We start from the raw sequence: 17992 nt of genomic DNA on the forward strand, positions 1-17992 counted from the left end.
TGTTTGTGTGTTAAACTTTTTTGTGTTTACATGTTTTCGTTTCGTGTCCTTACTCATTTTCAGCCCTCTTCCCAAGGTGCCTCAAAGGGTGTAGCTATGTAGGTGGCTAAACCTCTAGTATAAACTTTGTAGCAGAGATGACTGTTCTTTGTGTAGCTCCTCTTCTCCAGGCTTGAGTCGGAGATGTGATCTGCATTTTCCAAAGCACTATAATCACTTATCTAAATATGCGTAGGTATTCATAGACTCTGTCTGGGAATTGGGTACCTAAATACCTTTGAAATTATATATGCACCTGAGTTGCTTGCCAAAAGTAACACAGGAAGTATTGGGGGGGAGGGAGACAACTGGGTTTCAGGCCAACTACAGGACTGCCTGTTTGTCACTCAAGAGAATAGGTATCAGTAGTTTAAAAAAAAAAAGTCTGAAAAAAGTGTCTTTTGATCTTCTCATTCATCTTATTTGTAAACTGGAGTGCTTGTAAAATGAATCTGTTAGCCTGGAGCTTATCTGAATGTTCAATATCCAGCTGATAATAATTAATGGTCCATTTTGGGAAGGCTCTAGATATTTTTTTTGGAAAAGAACATAGACTGCCTCATGTTTTCAAGGCCTTTACTGCTGTGGTTTTTTTTTTTTTTTTTTTTTAAGAGGATACATTTGAATGTGTCTGCTTGAATACCAGGTACTTGGTTTGCAGGTTTAAGGCTTTTTTTCAGACAACTAATTCTTCATGCTTTTGGCCAAAGAGACACCCCACCATCCCCAACAGATTTAATGAATTGACCTTTAGGAGTGATCTTAAACCGCTGCTTTATAGATTAATGTAAGTGATGTTTTTATGGCAGTATTGTGTGCTGCTCTCTTGTTGATCTCTATCCGCCTTATATAAAACACAACTTTGGCAATTTGGAGAGGTAAAATTATTTTAGTAAAGCGTTAAGGACTGATTAAAGGCAGGAGGTCAGAGTTCCCTCAAATCATGTTTTTGAGGGAAACATGCAGGGGCAGCATTTTTCTATTCTCAGGGCAAAGGATCATATTAATATTTGTTAGTACCATCCCTGCCATCCTCTGGACCTTCAGAGTAGAAGTTCTGGGGAGCAAGGGTTATAACTGAGAGGCTGTAGTGAAAGAAAACAAAGAAACTCAAAGGAGCCTGCTGTTACATCGTGCCTTTTGGAAATCTTCAGTTTTGTTAAAGGATTGGGAAGTAGTTGTAACCACAGTCACTACTTTTCAAGGTTTTGGTGAAAATGTCCAGTATAAGGCTTACCCTTCCAGACCTTCAGATTAACAATTAATTAGTAGTGTTTATGGAATTCTGTAGGTTACCAGTTTCTGGAATATTACGGAGTTGCTGAGAAGATGTGGTGAGAACAACTGTATCTTTCTTGTATTTTGAGATACAGTTTCCAGACCTGCTGTTCACAGATGTGTTTTTTAAACATGGCTCATACCTTCATCCATAATTATCACTCATGAGCAGCCTGATGAATGTCAAAGGGATTACACAGGCATAGACAGACATGGAACAGAAGTCAGCAGTCTGGTGTAGAGGCCAGAGATGGCATGTGAACACATTTTCAAACAGAATTGGCCCAGGAGTGGGGAACTCCTGCTGAGAGCCATCTGTGAGAAAACAATTCCAGCTCCCAACAAATTCTGAGCTCACTGAGATTTGGCTTGAAGCTACAGTTTGCATCCCAGCAGATAAGAGAATTGGTCATATGTTATTACTTAGAGAGGGAACATCTCTTTGGTCCCCTAAGATTCTTCTGGCATTCTGACTCTAATTTGGAAACAAATAATACAGAGTGCATGCTATCCTTGAAACATTGCAGATCCCTAGTTTAGAAGATAACATTTTCAGTCTCATAGTTTGTATTTAATTGGGTTTTGAAGTAATGTGTTAGTTTCATCTTTATGGAGGGGAAAAAAAAACCCAACTCCAAACCAAACAACCTTCTTCATAGGCAAATGAATATGCCTGTTCAAAAGCTAATTTGTATGACGCTAGTGATCAGTTTCATGGCCATTGTGGGGAAAAAAACTCATTTTAGTGAGAAGATGGAAGCATGCTCATATGCCCCATGTGGAAGGGGAGATTACAGAAAACTTACTGGAAAATCAGGGTTTATAGATACTGAAAGTAAGTTCTGCTCTTGCATACTCAGTGCCAAAGTCATGTGATTAAAATGTGAAGAGCAATATGGTTCAGATACCATATTAAAATATAGAAATTGAAGTCTCATTCTTGTATGTATTGGATCTCTTGTTCATACCAGACTTGGTGTCTTTCTACTCCTCTTGCTTTATTTTTCCAGTCTGAATGGACAGCGTTTGCCTGTTTACCGGGTGAAGCAGTGCTTAGTGATAAATTCTTAGCCAAGAAGAAAACACAGAGCTATTTTCATGTGTCCTCTTCAAGCTCACTGCCAAACATTCTGTTGTACTCTGTTTTATTTTAGCTGTTTTAATAACATTGTATTGTATATGCTGACTAGTTTGGGGGTTTGATGTAGAAATCAAATTCTGCATGTTGATCTGGGGTAAACTTAAAATGATGGATGGAATAATTAATGTTGAATGTGTTAAATAAGATAACCTCTGATAAAATACTGTTAATAACAGTATATTATCACAGGTTATCTTGTATCTGTACATAACTCCTCTGTTGTTCCTAAATGCGTAGTTTTATTGTGGTACCTTAAAAGTTTGTTGTATCTAGAATAATAAACAATTAATGATTGTGCTGAGGTACAGTGATGGAGAGGAAGGAGATAATGTAGTTTATGGTACTTAAAAAATGGGGCTGTAATAAATGGGTCAAGCTTTGTACTGAGCATCTTATGTGAAATGAACACAATTATTTGATTTAGGATTTTCACTGCTCTATTCATAGAATCATAGAATGGTTTAGGTTGGAAGGGACCTTGAAGATCATCAAGTTCCACCCCCCCTGCCATGGGCAGGGACACCTCCCACTAGACCAGGTTGCTCAAAGCCCCATCCAGCCTGGCCTTCAACACTTCCAGGGAAGGGGACTCCGCAGCTTCTCTGGGCAACCTGTTCCAGTGCCTTACCACCCTCATTGTAAAAAAATTTCCTCCTAATAGCTCATCTAATCTCCCCTCTTCCAGTTCAAAGCCATTCCCCCTCATCCTATCACTACATACCCTTGTACAAAGTTCTTCCCCAGCTCTCCTGTAGGCTTCCTTTAGGTACTGGAAGGCTTCTCTTCTCCAGGCTGAACAGCCCCAACTCTCTCAGCCTCTCCTCATAGGAGAGGAGAGGCACTCCAGCCCTCGGGTCATCTTTGTGGCCCTCCTCTGGACCTGTTCCAACAGGTCCATGCCCTTCTTATGTTGGGGACTCCAGAGCTGGATGCAGTACTCCAAGTGGGGTCTCACAAGAGTGGAGTAGAGAGGCAGAATCACTTCCCTTGCCCTGTTGGTCACACTTCTGATGCAGCCCAGGATACAGTTGGCTTTCTGGGCTGCGATCGCGCATTGTCGGCTCATGCTGAACTTCTCGCCAATCAACACCCCCAGGTCCTTCTCCTTTTATGCCTCTATAAAACCTCGTTGATTATAAAGAGTGTCTGCTTTGATACATCTTTAAATGGAGTAATAAGCTCAAACATGTGGATCAGGCTAGCTGCATATACATGCATGTGGTGGTTGTTGCCTTAAAGGGAATGTAGAATCAGCTTTAGGGTGGAAATGTTGCAAAAGCTGTTGTTTAATTGCTTTTAGTAAAACTCAGTTTTGTAAGACTTCTTTCAAAAGCGTTTGTAGGACTCTTGCATTGATGGATGAAACTTTTTTTTATACTCCTAAGCATTTTTAATGAAAGGGTCAACTTAAAATCTTGCTGACTGTGGTATTGAAGCCAGCCTGTGTCTTCTAATAAAATGAAATCCATCTTGTAACAAAATGCTACTTTGTGGCATTTCCACAGAAAATGTTAGCTGTTTCAAGGTGTGATTGACTGCACGTTTCACCTTGATTAACTTGCAGAAATGCACAGAAGGCAGCAAGAAGGGTAATAGACAGTATTTTGCAATACATGCTGTTTCCTTAATCTCTGTGTAAAGGATTACTTTATTCATTTGCTTTCTGATTACGGAATCCGGAATCGTGCTTACTGCCTACATCTGAAATAAAGGAGTTGACGTTGCTATCAAGCTTATGCAACTATCTATGGAAGCATGCAACATGAAGTTCTCAGTAAATTCTTGAATATCAGTGTTATCTTTTAACACAATTCCTCTATTATGTGGCATGACTATGAAGCTGTTACAGTATTTCAAGCTATTTTTATGAATACTGAAACACTGTTTTCTTCACCCTGTTAAACTGTAAGACTAAGGAGAAATAGCAGGGGAATGCCAGGTGGAAACTAACCTTCTCCAGCAGCTTGCAAACTGGATGGAATTCTGTTTCCATCTATTCTTTTCTTGCATCATTTTGTTGTTGACAGAAGTTTCTGGGATGAAATCAAGGTGACATCTGCTCTTGGTCTCTTCTTCAAGTTATGGTGAGCCACTCAATGCCTCATGTGATGCTGCTTTCACTGGCAATTGCATTCATGATGCATTTGTAGACAGGGTGTTGGGGGAATACCAGTTTGAAGACTGCTGGGTTAGCTTCTTGATGGAAGCGTCACTGTACCTAAACTGGCTGTCTGGAAATGTTGAAATTTGGTATCTGAAACAGGATAACCTCGTCTCCTCAACAATGAGGAAAGGGTGTGCCTGATGAGAGTACTACCGTATTTTAGATGATTGTTTTGATATGCACGAGTAATGTGGCCCTTGAAAAGGCAGGTCCTGGATGCTTGCTCCTGCTGTCTTGTAATGGCACAAGTTAACTTTTCATCTGGCTCAATTCCTTGATCTCTCTTACTGTAAAAACAATTTTCTTAACGTGAAGGAGAGAAGAGGGAGCAAGCAGCTCAGGGCACTGGGGGAGTTCAGACATTTTTGGTGGCTGACTGCATGGTTGTAGCATAGTTGTGTTAAAACTTCAGCTGAGATCAGTTCTATGTTAGAATACATGGGTGTAAACTCTGTAACTGTATAGTAAGGATTAGGGAAGGTAAACCCAAAACACTGTGCTTTGAGTTGTATCCCTTCTGAAATCAATATCCAAAGCTTTAAATGTTGTATATTGGACTACTATTTAAAAGTCAAACAATGTACTTTTCAACTGTTTTAAAAAATATCTTATGATCCCAGACATCTGCTACTTCATACCTTCTTTTAGGCCCTTCATCTGCCAGTCCTTGAGACGGTATGGTACAGCAGTACAGAATAAAGTCAGATGTTCTTTCATCTTTTAAACTTAACCTCCTTGTTATGGTGGAAGAGTCCTACAGAAATAGGAAGTTGCTTAGAAGAATTCTGGACAATTTTATATCTCTGAAAAGAGAACTTGCTCACAAAAATGTGAGATAATGCACCTATGCTAAGTTACTTGGGTTTTTTTTTAGTAATGGGGGGAGAAGATTTCTTCCTCTTGCATAGTGGACATTTTTTATTTCTTGTGGCTTTTTTTTTTATGAGAATCTTTCTGTTTATGAATGTCACAGTTCAATCCTCAAAGTCTTCTAAAACTGACTGATAACCAAGTAAATAGTATTATTTCCTTTGAAGAGATCTTTCAATGTCTCACGCTACCAGACTGTGATATGAAAAGGACAGGTAGTTTTCTGTGACGTTCTGAAAGAATCAATTGGTTAAACAGTTTGTTAGTGTGATTATAATGTAGCTTTTTTAAGTGTCCACCTTGCTGTGCCATCATTTCAGGAGTGAAACCTGATGTGCTTGTCTGTGTTCATGTATGCGTTTAACATGCTGCCCAAAAAAGAGGATGTTTCAGAATAAACTATGCAGAACTTAAACACTTCCAACACATTTTAAGATATAACTTAAGGAAGACAGGTGATAATACTGATTGATTTTAATTTTTTGTTTGTTTCATGAAGTGAGACAGGCTTTGTGTTACAGCTTATGCTTCTGTCTGTGAATTTAAGATAGCACTGCATGGGTTGCATTAAAATGTTGTTGTTGCTTTTTTTGAGTGTGAAAACAATTAGAAGTCTTTGAAATCAATAACACAATCAAACTCAAACCAAGCATCCAGGATGAAGGTTGTTTGTTTTTAACTATATTCTTTTGTTGGGTAAGGGTGTGGGTAATACCTAAGATAACAAGTGTGGAACTAGAATGATGGAAGTTTGGATGCTCCTCAATGCTCCTCAGAAAGGTGTACTTGGGGTACTGTTGGTTCACTTGTGCTTATATCTTTTCTTTCTAGAATATGGTATCAAGTTTTCGTGTTTCTGAACTACAAGTGTTGTTGGGGTTTGCTGGACGTAATAAAAGCGGGCGGAAACATGACCTCCTGATGAGGGCATTGCACTTACTGAAGAGTGGCTGCAGCCCAGCAGTTCAGATAAAAATCCAAGAACTCTATAGGCGTCGGTACCCAAGGACGATTGAAGGACTTCCGGACTTATCGACTATAAAACCTGTGGTTTTCAATTTGGACAATAGTTCTTCTCCTGTTGAGCCTGACCTGGCTGTTGCTGGTATTCACCCACTCCCTTCTACTTCAGTCACGCCTCAGTCTCCTTCCTCGCCTGTCAGTTCTGTGCTTCTTCAAGACACTAAGCCCCGCTTTGAGATGCAGCAGCCATCCCCTCCGATTCCACCCGTTCATCCTGATGTTCAACTGAAAAGCCTACCTTTTTATGATGTGCTTGATGTGCTCATAAAACCTACAAGTCTAGGTAAGTGTTTAATAGCTCTGCAGGTTGCTTAATTAATGAAATAGGTGTTGCTTATGACAGTACTAAGTCCAGACTTCAATTGCTTTTTGCAGCTGGGGAAAAGTGGAAACTCCCTTCCCTTCTCATCTCTACCCTTGCCCTCTCTCCACCACCTGTCCCCAAAAGCCACACTTGAGAAAATAGTGTTCTCTTCTGTAAATATATGATTAAAGTTCTTTATCTTTTGAATATTAAATAATAGAGTAGTTCAGTTGGAAAGTACCTACAATGATCGTTTGACTGTCTGACTGCTTCAGGGCTGACCAAAAACACTGACAGGCTTGGGGCATTGACTATGTCTCTAGGAAGCCTATTCTGGTGTTTGACCACCCTCTTGGTAAAGAAATGCTTTCTAATATCTAGTCTGAACCTCCACTTTTGGCTGAAAGATTTGGACCTGAATTATCTACCTGGTACAAATGAGGAACACATCTGTCAGGGCCAACAGGAAAAGGGTTTCGGGGTCAGTAATTAATTAGTTGCAACAACATAAAGAGAATAAGTTCACTGGTTTGTTAGTTTATGCTTATCTCACTGCAAAAATTCTGCAGGTTCTGACATTTGGCACTGAAATAGATACTTTGTGCAGCAAAGTTCAGTGTTGTACTCAGATTAGTGAAGGTTTCTCAGCCTATGGGGTTGTTGCCATGCTGTATGTTAAACTGTAGAGTGGACCTTTGTCTTCCAAATAACCTGAAATCTCAGTTTAGCTTCCTCAAATGTCTCACTCTTAAACATATTTAATTATTTGGAAATATGTTGTTTTCTGTCTTGAAATTTAACCTGTCTTACCTTACATGATAGAAAATGTTCCCTAACTATTTAGTAATATTGTTTAGAAACACTTTCAGCGTTTTACAAGCTGTTTGCATCCTTTTAAATGTTTTAGTTTCTTAACTGATAATAGGCTGTGACTTGTACCTCAATGAGGCATATACTGATGATTGGTCATCCTCCAGTACCTACAGCAGCAAACGTTACTAACAAGCATTATTTACAATGCCTTGTCACTTCTGTTTGTGTTGTGACACCCTGTTAGAGAAGAGTTTAATATTGAACCTGTGTATTGGTACAATAGCTGCTGTGGTGTTGGACTGCTCTGTGGCTCATGCTGCCATTGCTTTACCAGAGATAATCTCAGTGCCACAATGTCCTGGCTAATTCCTGCTTACGTTAGCTCTGTGTGGTAGCTGTGTATCCTAACTAGCTTCCTGAATTATTCTGTGTTATGGGACAACTGTTGGCTCACAGTTAACCAGACTGGTTGCCAGCCACATAGTCACTCTGTCCCGTATAACCCAGCATGTGTTCCACATTATATTTCTGCTATGCAGTTACCTTTTGTTTCCCGGTCAATGATATTTAGAGGTGGTGGTGATATGCTAGAAATTTCCCTAACAGCTGTTTTCCTCAACTTTGGAAATGATACTTTTTAATGAAGGGAGAATGCTTCCTTAGGGGTGTCACCATGTTATAGTTAGAGCTGTATGTAAATTCAAATCTTTCCCTTGAAGACTGTAGATTCTTTGTTGCACGTTGCCCAGTTTTCGCAGGAGTGAGGATTATCTAGTGCTGTAACATTTGGGTCCTCTTAGAACATGGGTGAGGGGGATGAGATTAAATTAACTGAGTACTTGCTTGCCTTCAAACTCTTTCCAGAACACAGTACCTGGAGGTGGCAGCAGCCAGAGCTACAACTTGGATCTGTGTGAGGAGTGGGGAAATGAGATGTGAGGAATGGCTTGATATGCAAATAATGGGCCCTTCTGATGTTAGAAGAATATGAACATTGGCTGAAAATCACTCTAACATGGATTCATTTGGAAATGAGGCTTTACTTAAGACTTTTAGATTGATATGGATAGCTTATAGTCCCAGTTAGTAGACTCAGGTGATTGGGACATGGAACAAACAAGGGTTTTTTTATGTTTGAGAATTAAGGATTCGGAAACCAAATAAGTCAGGGAGCTAGGAGTATTGTCCACTTCACTATGACTCTTTTAAAGGGATGAGTGTAGGTATTCTTTTGCACTAATATGAGAACACAAGAGCAGGTGTAGGTATGGGGTTTAGTTTTAACCCCCACACAATTCAGCAACAAAATATTTCCAGGATCTTTTGAACATGTGCTGAAGTATTATTTTGAAATATAAAATGTTGTCTATGGGGGTGTGTGCATGTAAGCACACAATGTAGCTGTTTTGAATTGTTTGAAGAACTTGGTGTGTGTGTTTGCTCCACAGAGGTTCTATTTCATGTTTGTGTCCTTTTTGTGTATGTTTTCTGGGCATAGAGATCATCTTCTGTGAATGTCACAGTGTACAAGACAGTCTAGCTCTTCCAAACTTGCCTGGTTTAGTTGTGCTATTTTTGCATTTGTCCTCCTTGCTGGTTACTTTAAACTGTTGGACAAGTCCAATCTACCTTTATTTCAGGTTAAGATTTCTAACTTCTCGAGTCAAAAGACAGTAGAAAAGTAATATGTACATACTATGAACCCTTAATACTAAAATATTACTGCTTCCCAGCACTGACAGACAAGTAGGATTCTGATATGAAAGTTGTATTTATTTATTTTGACAAAAGCTACTGAGGGGTAATTTCCAGACATGAAGTCTAGCTGGCTTCTCTGGCATTAGGGGTTGTGCTCCCTCCCTTCCTCCTCAAAGGCTTAGTTACCTTTAGCTCTTTCTGAATTGAGTCCAATTCCAATTGAAATTCCAGCTGTTCATTAATAACTTTTGGTGCATATTTTCTTCTTGTAGTACCTTAAAATAGTTGTAAACATTTTCTCTGTGGTGCTGTTTTCATTGGGTATCCAGTGTTACATTTTGTTGTGTGTTTCTTTGAACTTTTCTCCAGTGGGAGAAAGGATTATAATGTGGCTTGCCAAGCTGCTTTAGTACTGAAGTGTAATGTGATATGAAACCATCTGAATGTAGTTGAATGAATAACTTTTTCCATTGCTTTCCTGTTGACATTTACATACAGTTCAACCATAATTTGATTATATTAAGTGACTTATGCCTTGTTCCAAGAAAAACTCAATTGCGGATTCTGTTTTAATCAATGACTTTAATCACCATGGTTAAACCTCTTTTGTGTCTTTTTTTCTAGTGCAGAGCAGTATTCAGAGGTTCCAAGAGAAGTTTTTTATCTTTGCTTTAACACCTCAGCAGGTCAGAGAAATCTGTATTTCCAGGTAAGAAGTTAGTGTGTGGCATAGTGTAGGTAAACTTTTGCAAAATTTCAGGAGACAATGTGGGTTTTTTGGTTCGTTTTATGCATCGCGTAAGCTTGCAGGTGCAGAGTGATAATCCTCACCGAAGTTATGCTGAGTTTATCTGTTGTTTTCTTCAGGAACTACTGTGCACAGAGTTTATGTGCAGTTGGGGTAAATCCTATGTCACTAAAGAGATTAACAATTACTCAGTTATGAATAATTGACTATTTAGAGAGGTGGTAAGCTTTTCTGCATGTTTCCTGGATGCAGGAATGGAAGGCTGCTTTTATCTTTTGTCCCAGGGTTCATGTTGTTGCAAGACCTATGGTGTAAGCCAAGAGAATTCATAGGGTCTTTTCCTCTCTGGCGACATCATACTTTATTGTTACTATAAACTCTTGACAGGATCCTGATCCTGAAGTCCTGCTTAGCTTGCAGTAGCTAAACAGCGGTGTCGCTTGTAAGACTTGTTCATAGCTCAATAAAAGAAAAATAAGAGCAAAGTTTAGTGATGTTGGGGCAGGCATGCCAGTTCTTTCTGCATATGACTGGAATATGAGATCTGCTGTCTAAATGGATACTTCTCTTTCTTTCTCTTTGTTGCAGGGACTTCTTGCCAGGGGGCAGGAGAGATTATACAGTCCAAGTTCAGCTAAGGTACCTTTTTCATAGTGTTCTCTTATAACTTCTTAATTGGCCGATGTAACATAATTCTAGATGTTTGTGGTGACCCTTGAAAATGACGCTTTCTTTTTTTGGGGATATAGGTTATGCCTAGCAGAGACAAGCTGCCCTCAAGAAGATAATTACCCTAATAGTTTGTGTATTAAAGTAAATGGGAAGCTGTTTCCATTGCCGGTAAGCTTATTTGTATGTATTTGTGGCTTCTTCGGGACTTGCAGTGTGTGTGTGTTTTCTGTAGCGTTAGCTTGCTAAAACAATCAAGCTGCTTATTGTTATCGCTCAAATTTCTCTAGTTACTCATGTTAGGCATATGGTTTGTATGTTTGCTGTGTGAGAGCGCCATTGCTGCTCTTAATCATGTTACAGCCACTGCATGGATTAATTGTGTGTTAGCCACCTGTAGCAAGTTGGCAGTTGTACACTTTACTAGCGTCTGATGTTGCAAGTTAGTACGTAGGCAGGGTCATCTCAAGGCTTGAATATATACAAAAAGGGAAAAGCTCTTTCATTATTGTTGAAAAATCTCTGGAACGGGTATCTGTACAGTAGAACAGAGAGAAACTCTTATGCAACCCATTCTGAAATAGTTCTAGAAGCTATAGAAGATGGAAAAAGTAGTAGTACAGAGGGGTGGGATTTTTTTTGTTTGTGGTTTTTGGTTTTTTTTCCCAGCAGTGGGTTTGGGAAAATTCTGCGTGCAGAGAAGAGGTGTGAAACCTCTTTTTCAGAATGTTTGTCACCACTTTGGCGTGTCACCTTCTTGGTGTTGTCCTGTACCCTCCCTTCTGCCATATGCAACCATGACTGCTTTTTTTGTCTCTACTCTGCTTAAATGAGACTCTCTAGCTTCTTTTCCCCCTACTTCTTTAACCATTGCATCACTGTTCTTCTATCTGTCTTCAATGTGTAAGAGGATTTCCTTCATGTGTTTTCTAGTCATTTTTCTTTGCAAATACCATTTATGTTCTCTGTGATAAACTTGAGGATTTTCTCCTTTCTTCTGCGAATTGTCTTCCTTTCTTTAAGCAACCCACCAAAAAGAATTGGGTCTGATGTTATCCTGTGGACATCAATGTCTGCTGATTCTCAGTCTTGCTAATATAGTTTTACACCCTGCTATGCTGTGTTATGCTATCCATTTTGTGTGTAATATACGTTGCAGTCATAGCAAAAATTGTAGTCTTGGATTCTTGCTTTGCTTTAGATCTAAACCCTGTAAGTTCTTCTGCACATCATGAGATGATTCTTTAATTTGTTCAGCAGAAACTTAAGTTGAGAAAGTGAATAAATGACTATCGTCTTGGCAACTTCCTTTCTTCTCCTCCTTCAGCTGAGCTGAATGACAAATATAGTCTCAGTCCAAGTGCTCCTGCAAACATTTTTTTGTTGGTTTGGTCACTGTATCCCTCTGGTGATTCCTTTCTGTTGCAGGAAATGTAAGACAGTTTCTTTGCCTCAAAGACCACTATTATCCAACTCAGTAGTGTTGGTGTTAGGTAATTAATCAGCGATGCCAGCCTCTATTGCCAACTTGTACAATTCTTAAGTGAGTACTGTTCTGTCTTTCCCTGGTATAGCAGTTCATGCTTCTGCAGATGTCTGTAAATTATTCTTGGTCATCTCCTTGGCTGCAATCCTTACTAGAAACTTCAGAGAATTGCTGCCAGTGTGCCAGTACTGCTTTGGGTTGTACCAAGTCATGTTAACGCAGTGTTTTCTTGTATTCCTACAACTAACTGTGTCATCCTCTTATAGTGTTGGTTCTGACTTAAAAGGAGTAAATGCAGAGCTTTTTGTGCTGTTGTCATGGCAAGTAACAAGGATTTTATCTATAATGCACTACAGCAGGTGGTTCTGTTGTTGACTTCTTGTAGGCAAGACAAAACATGAGAGTCCAAAAAGGTAATTTGCTTTGCTTCTCAGGGGACCTCCATAGACCACTGCAGGTCTCTTTCAAAGGACAAAATCAAATACGTCAGGGCAGGTTGGAAATAGCCAGATAGAAGAGCAATCACTCTTCCTGTTGATAGATTTTTCTGGTTATAGCAGATTCCACTGTCGTGGTTTGGCCCCAGCCGAGAACAAAGAACCACGCGGCCGCTCGCGCAACTCCCACAGCCGTGGGCAGAATCAGAAGGAATAAGGCAGAAACTCGTGGGTTGAGATAAAAGCAGTTTAAAGGAACAGCAAAAAAACAAGAGAAAACAATAACAATAACACCAGTAAAGGAATATACGAACGCTATTACAATGCCGCCGCTCCCAACCGGACCCGGACCGAGGCTGCCCCCTCCCCCGGCTAGCTCCCCCCTGCCAACCTGGGCATGGGTCACATGGCATGGAATACCTGTATCCCCTGCTGGCTCCTTGGGAAAATTAACCCCATCCCTGCCAGAACCAGGACATCCACCTACTTTGACTAATATGGTTCTTGCAAGAAGCATGGAAGACTTAAAGACACAAATAATGTTGGCGCTTGCTAGCCACTAGAATTGGCAGCCTAACTAAATAGTGCTAGACCATGCTGGTTGTGACAGGCAAGCAGAGTGCTCTTTACCTGAGTCCTGGGAGGCTAGGAAGGGAAGGTTTTAAAGTGTTCTAGGAGTAAAAGATTGAATCTCATCTCAAGGTCATTGCTCTCTAGAAGAAAATGTCAAAAGCTTGACTGCAATGAAGCACATGCACTGCAGAGTCTGTCTCAAAAAAAAAAAAAAAGTTGGGAAATACAAAAGAACTTGCATTCTTGCTCTCTTGAAAACAAGGCAGCTTCATTTTAGGTTGGAGACCAGCAGGATTATTGTGGTTTGGTACAGTATGTGTGGAAATACTCTTCTAAATATTGCAGGAATGGTGTGTTCATCCACATAAGCTCATTATAAAGTTACCATAGTAGAGAAAGGCCTGCTACAGCAAAGCAATTGGGATATATGCTTTATAAATGGCTGCAGCTGTTATGTCTGATTAAAGAAATGGCAAATCATTCATTGTTTTAAATGTGAAATTGTCAGCAGTCCCCATGTCTGTTGCCTCTGCACACATGGTAAGTTTCCTGATAGCTACTGAGTTACTCATCTGGGGCGAGAACCATGTTGGAAAGAGTTCTTCAGCAATTGCTGTCTGCTGCTCTGGCCTGGCAGACCTGCCTGTAGAAGCTCAGAGTTCCTGTTCTTTCACTGCAAGCAAGAGTCCTATCTGAAATTAATAACGGGCAGTGGTGAGGCACAGCCAGGGCTTGGTTGTCAGGTGAAATGTATGGAGCTGCTTTGGAAACCTAGGAAATGATGTGGCAAATATTGAGAGTTCCCTGGATTAAAGGCTGTGGTTATCCTATGGTATACTTGGCTAGTGAGTGGAAGAGGCTGTTTATTTCTGGTTTTTATTTCCAAAGTGACTCTTTTTCCAAGCACTAGGCTGTGAATGTGTGTGTTTCTCTTGCTTAAAAAAAAAAAAAAGGGGGTGGGTGGGTTGGCATATCCTTTCTGGAAGAGTTTCTTGTATAGAACAACACTGTCTTGAACTAAATGAAATCTGGCAGTCAGTTCTGTGCAAGACATAGGGCTGCAATCTCTTATTGGCATCCTTCTGGTACAGGATGAGTTTTTGGGATGAGTGGACTGCAGGCTGTCTGTGTGAGCTCAAAACAGAGATTCTCTGAGTTCCTGTTGCAGACTGGCTTGCTTTCATAGCAACAGACACAGGGCGAGGTGAATAAGCTGCAGTTAGGCCATGTGCTCCTTCACATAGCACAAGTATTTTCTGCTCACGATATGCTGGAGAATACATGCTTGCCTAGAAGCAAAAGGTAACCAGATGGCTCCTGATTCAATTTGCAAACATTGTATAGGAAACAAAACTACAGAGAAAAGTTTCTAGATTATGAAGTTGTTCATCAAAGCTGAGCAAGCAATATTTAGTTTATTTTGTTTCTGCAGACAACAGCAAAGCCTATTAGCTCTTAAATACAGCTGATATTCCATGTATGGCCCTTCTTCAGGGGGCTTGGCAGAGTACAGGTGACAACCTGTCGCTAATGGGGCTAGGTGTAGTTGATGGGAGGCAAAGCAGACACCAAGGAGATGTGGAGCTCTTGAAACAAGATTTTATTGTTTCTTAAATAAAATCAATAAAGTGTTTTCTGGGTGTGAAACACTGAATTAACTCTTCATGACTTGCTGTGTTTGTCACTAAGGCTGTGTCCTTGTGATGTTCCACTCTCTTTCAGTGTGTGTGGGGGGGAGGGGGGAGGACAAAGCATCAACATTGCTTTTTACTTTTCCAGTGAACTTACCTGGACTGTGTTTTCTTCCACTTTTTCAGCACTTCTGTAAAACCACTTAAAATAAAAAAAAAAAAAGCTTTAAAATTGTGGTAGACTTATGGTATAAGACTGTCAAAGACTGATATTTCTCAGACTAAGTGTTGAATTTAGTCTCCAGCCTAGAGAGCCTCTAGGTTTACCTGCTTTCCATAGATCTGTTTAAAGCTAACAAGCCTGTTTCAGCAGGTTTTAGAGTACAGCGGGGAGATTTGGTAACACTTTCTTTGTCCTTTCTTCCCATAGGGATATGCTCCGCCGCCAAAAAATGGAATTGAACAGAAACGACCTGGGCGCCCCTTGAATATAACATCTCTAGTTAGGTTGTCGTCAGCAGTACCAAACCAGATTTCCATTTCCTGGGCTTCTGAAATTGGAAAGGTAAACTGTATGTTCTGTAGGATGTGGAAAGTTGTCTAAATAACCTCATCTAGAATTCCTTCTCTCCTACTGCCTGTTGTTGCTGGCAAGGCATACACCAGTGTTTAGTATTAGGTGGCTAAACTTATCAGTGCCTGGAAACAAAGTTTACTCTAGAAGTATAGTAGTTTACAGTAACGTATAAAATTTGCATACAGATGGCAAAGACTTCCTTATAGAATTCACATTAGAAAGCCTGTCCTTAGGGGTTGCCTGAAATGTGTCAAAAATATCAAAATTTTGTGGTGTAAATAGTAGAAAACAGATGTGACAAAATAACAAAAGGGAAACCTTCTTTTTTCCTTGTAGCTTGGTGGGGTGAAAAATGAAATTACGTAGCCATATATTCTAAGGCATGTTTCTCGGTATCTATTGTAACTGTCCATTGGAGAAGGCTTTTTAAACTGACTGGCTGTGCCAAGGCTGTGGGGATGGAGACAGACATTTGCTTTTGAGGTTCTTGTATTTTCTAACCAAGTAATACAAAGTTTTAGGAAAGCAATTCTTATTTCATTGGAAGAACTTGTAATGGATACTTCCATCTCTATTCTTTTGAGATTTCTTTTTATGTGAAAATGGCCTCTCTATGAGTTGATTTAAAATTATCCTTGCAAATAAACTGATACAGGGTGGAATTTCCAGTTCAGAAAGCTCTTAGATGGCAGGTTGCTGGGAAGGGTTTATTGGGGGAGTATCGGGCTGCTGGTGTCTGCTGTTTCTGGGCTTGATGGATCTCAAACATGCTTGCTTGGACCATGCTTGTGTGGTGTGTGTTTTCTTACAAATGAAGAGTATTCTGGAAGTTTGGGTGACTTGAGGGAGAAATGACTCAGTGTGGGGAAGGATGGAGAGCTGGGAAAAAAAAAAAAAACCAAAAACAAAACCCCAAACAAACAAAAATTGAAGCCGCCTCTTAATGCAATTCTAAACTTCATGGAAGCTGCAGGGAGGGGAAAAGCATGCTAGACTTCAGGTGGCAGGAGATAAAGCTGGTGGTGACTGAAATGTGATACCTGTTTCTTTCTAGTTCCTGCAGTCATTAATCATAGTTGAAAAGGAATTAGCCTTTAAAATGGCTGTGTGGCTGTTTAGAAATCCCCCTATGGATTTACTAAGGAAAGAAAGGGAGAGTGTGAAAAAATTCTGAATTCTTCCTAGGTTTAAATAGCTGTTGCAGCAGCCCTTTCAGCTGTTGGTAAGTCAAGGTCTACTTATTCCTCTATGGCTAGTTGTGTAAATACTTTTGGATTTGGTTATCAAAGTATCTTACATTGTACTTTTTGTCTTCAAAAATCAAAATCTGTGGACCAGAGACACCACATGTTTCAAAGTGAGATTCCAGTATAAGCTTTTATATACTAATTAAAATTTTTAAAAGAAAGTGGAGAGAAAGCTAACGTTCAGAAAAATAAATGAAGGGCAGTGCTGACAGAAAAGGTGGTGGTGGTTTGTGGGTTTGGGGTTTTTTGGGGTTTTCTTTTGGGTGGTGGTTTTTTGGTTTGGTGTGTGTGGTTGTGTGTGTGTGTGGTTTTTTTTTTTTTTTTTTTTTTAAAAAAGGGGGTGGAGGGAAAGATCTAAGCCGTTGTTTCCCAATAATAAAGCACAAGAATCTTGACATGACTGCAGGGTTGTGTGCAGTCTTGGCCTCTCCTGCTGATCCTGCTTTTTCTCCCCTGTATCTGCCAAAGCATATTCTCATGGAAGGAGATGAATTGGAGGCTGTCCCAGCATTCCCCCTTGTCCTGAGAGGTGAAGTGGGTTCTTTGGTTTAATGTTGATGCTCTGTTCTGAGTATCAGAACTTGCATAGCAGCTATTCATCTTCTAAATAAGAGCCTTGGGGACAGTGAGAAGTGTCAGCAGGCTCACATGGTTAAGGGCTTATTGGCATGTACTTGACTGATAGCGGAGGGCTTCTGAGCAAAGGAGGCAGTAATCCCACAGAGGTGGTCAGACTTAAGCCTCTAGAATTCTTTCTGTAGGCAATAAACAGTGCAATGTATGGTCGTTCTTTAAGAAAAAAAAAAAAAATTTTCTTAGTTGTTTCCTGTGCATTTGGATAACTTTATCTGCTCATCTAAGTAGAATCATAGAATGGTTTAGGTTGGAAAGGACCTTGAAGATCGAGTTCCACCCCCCCTGCCATGGGCAGGGACACCTCTGACTAGACCAGGTTGCCCAAGGCTATGTCCAGCCTGGCCTTGAACACCTCCAGGGATGGGGCCTCCGCAGCTTCTCTGGGCAACCTGTTCCAGTGCCTTACCACCCTGTGAAAGTGAAAAATTTCTTCCTAATGTTTAATCTAAACCTGCCCTCTTCCAGTTTATAGCCATTCCCCCTTGTCCTATCACTACATGCCCTAGCAAAAAGTCCTTCCCCAGCTCTCCTGTAGGCCCCCTTTAGGGACTGGAAGGCTGCAATAAGATCTCCCTGGAGCCTTCTCTTCTCCAGGCTGAACAGCCCCAACTCTCTCATCCTCTCCTCATAGGAGAGGTGCTCCAGCCCTCAGATCATC

At 40.3% G+C, this 17992-nt stretch overlaps 1 protein-coding gene across 1 annotated transcript in view; it reads left to right on the plus strand.

Annotated features, from left to right (window-relative positions):
* Positions 1-6326: 6326 nt before the first annotated feature.
* The window catches only part of LOC104295717 (E3 SUMO-protein ligase PIAS2), a 26196-nt gene continuing 14530 nt past the window's right edge, over positions 6327-17992 (plus strand). The window contains exons 1-5 of the mRNA XM_009895494.1: positions 6327-6798; positions 9955-10039; positions 10667-10717; positions 10828-10918; positions 15305-15439. Of these exons, the coding sequence (XP_009893796.1) occupies positions 6327-6798; positions 9955-10039; positions 10667-10717; positions 10828-10918; positions 15305-15439 (834 nt within the window). The remainder of the gene's footprint in view (positions 6799-9954; positions 10040-10666; positions 10718-10827; positions 10919-15304; positions 15440-17992) is intronic.

Source organism: Charadrius vociferus, unplaced genomic scaffold, assembly GCF_000708025.1.
Source record: "Charadrius vociferus isolate BGI_N301 unplaced genomic scaffold, ASM70802v2 scaffold302, whole genome shotgun sequence".
In the NCBI taxonomy this organism is placed as follows: Eukaryota; Metazoa; Chordata; class Aves; order Charadriiformes; family Charadriidae; genus Charadrius; species Charadrius vociferus.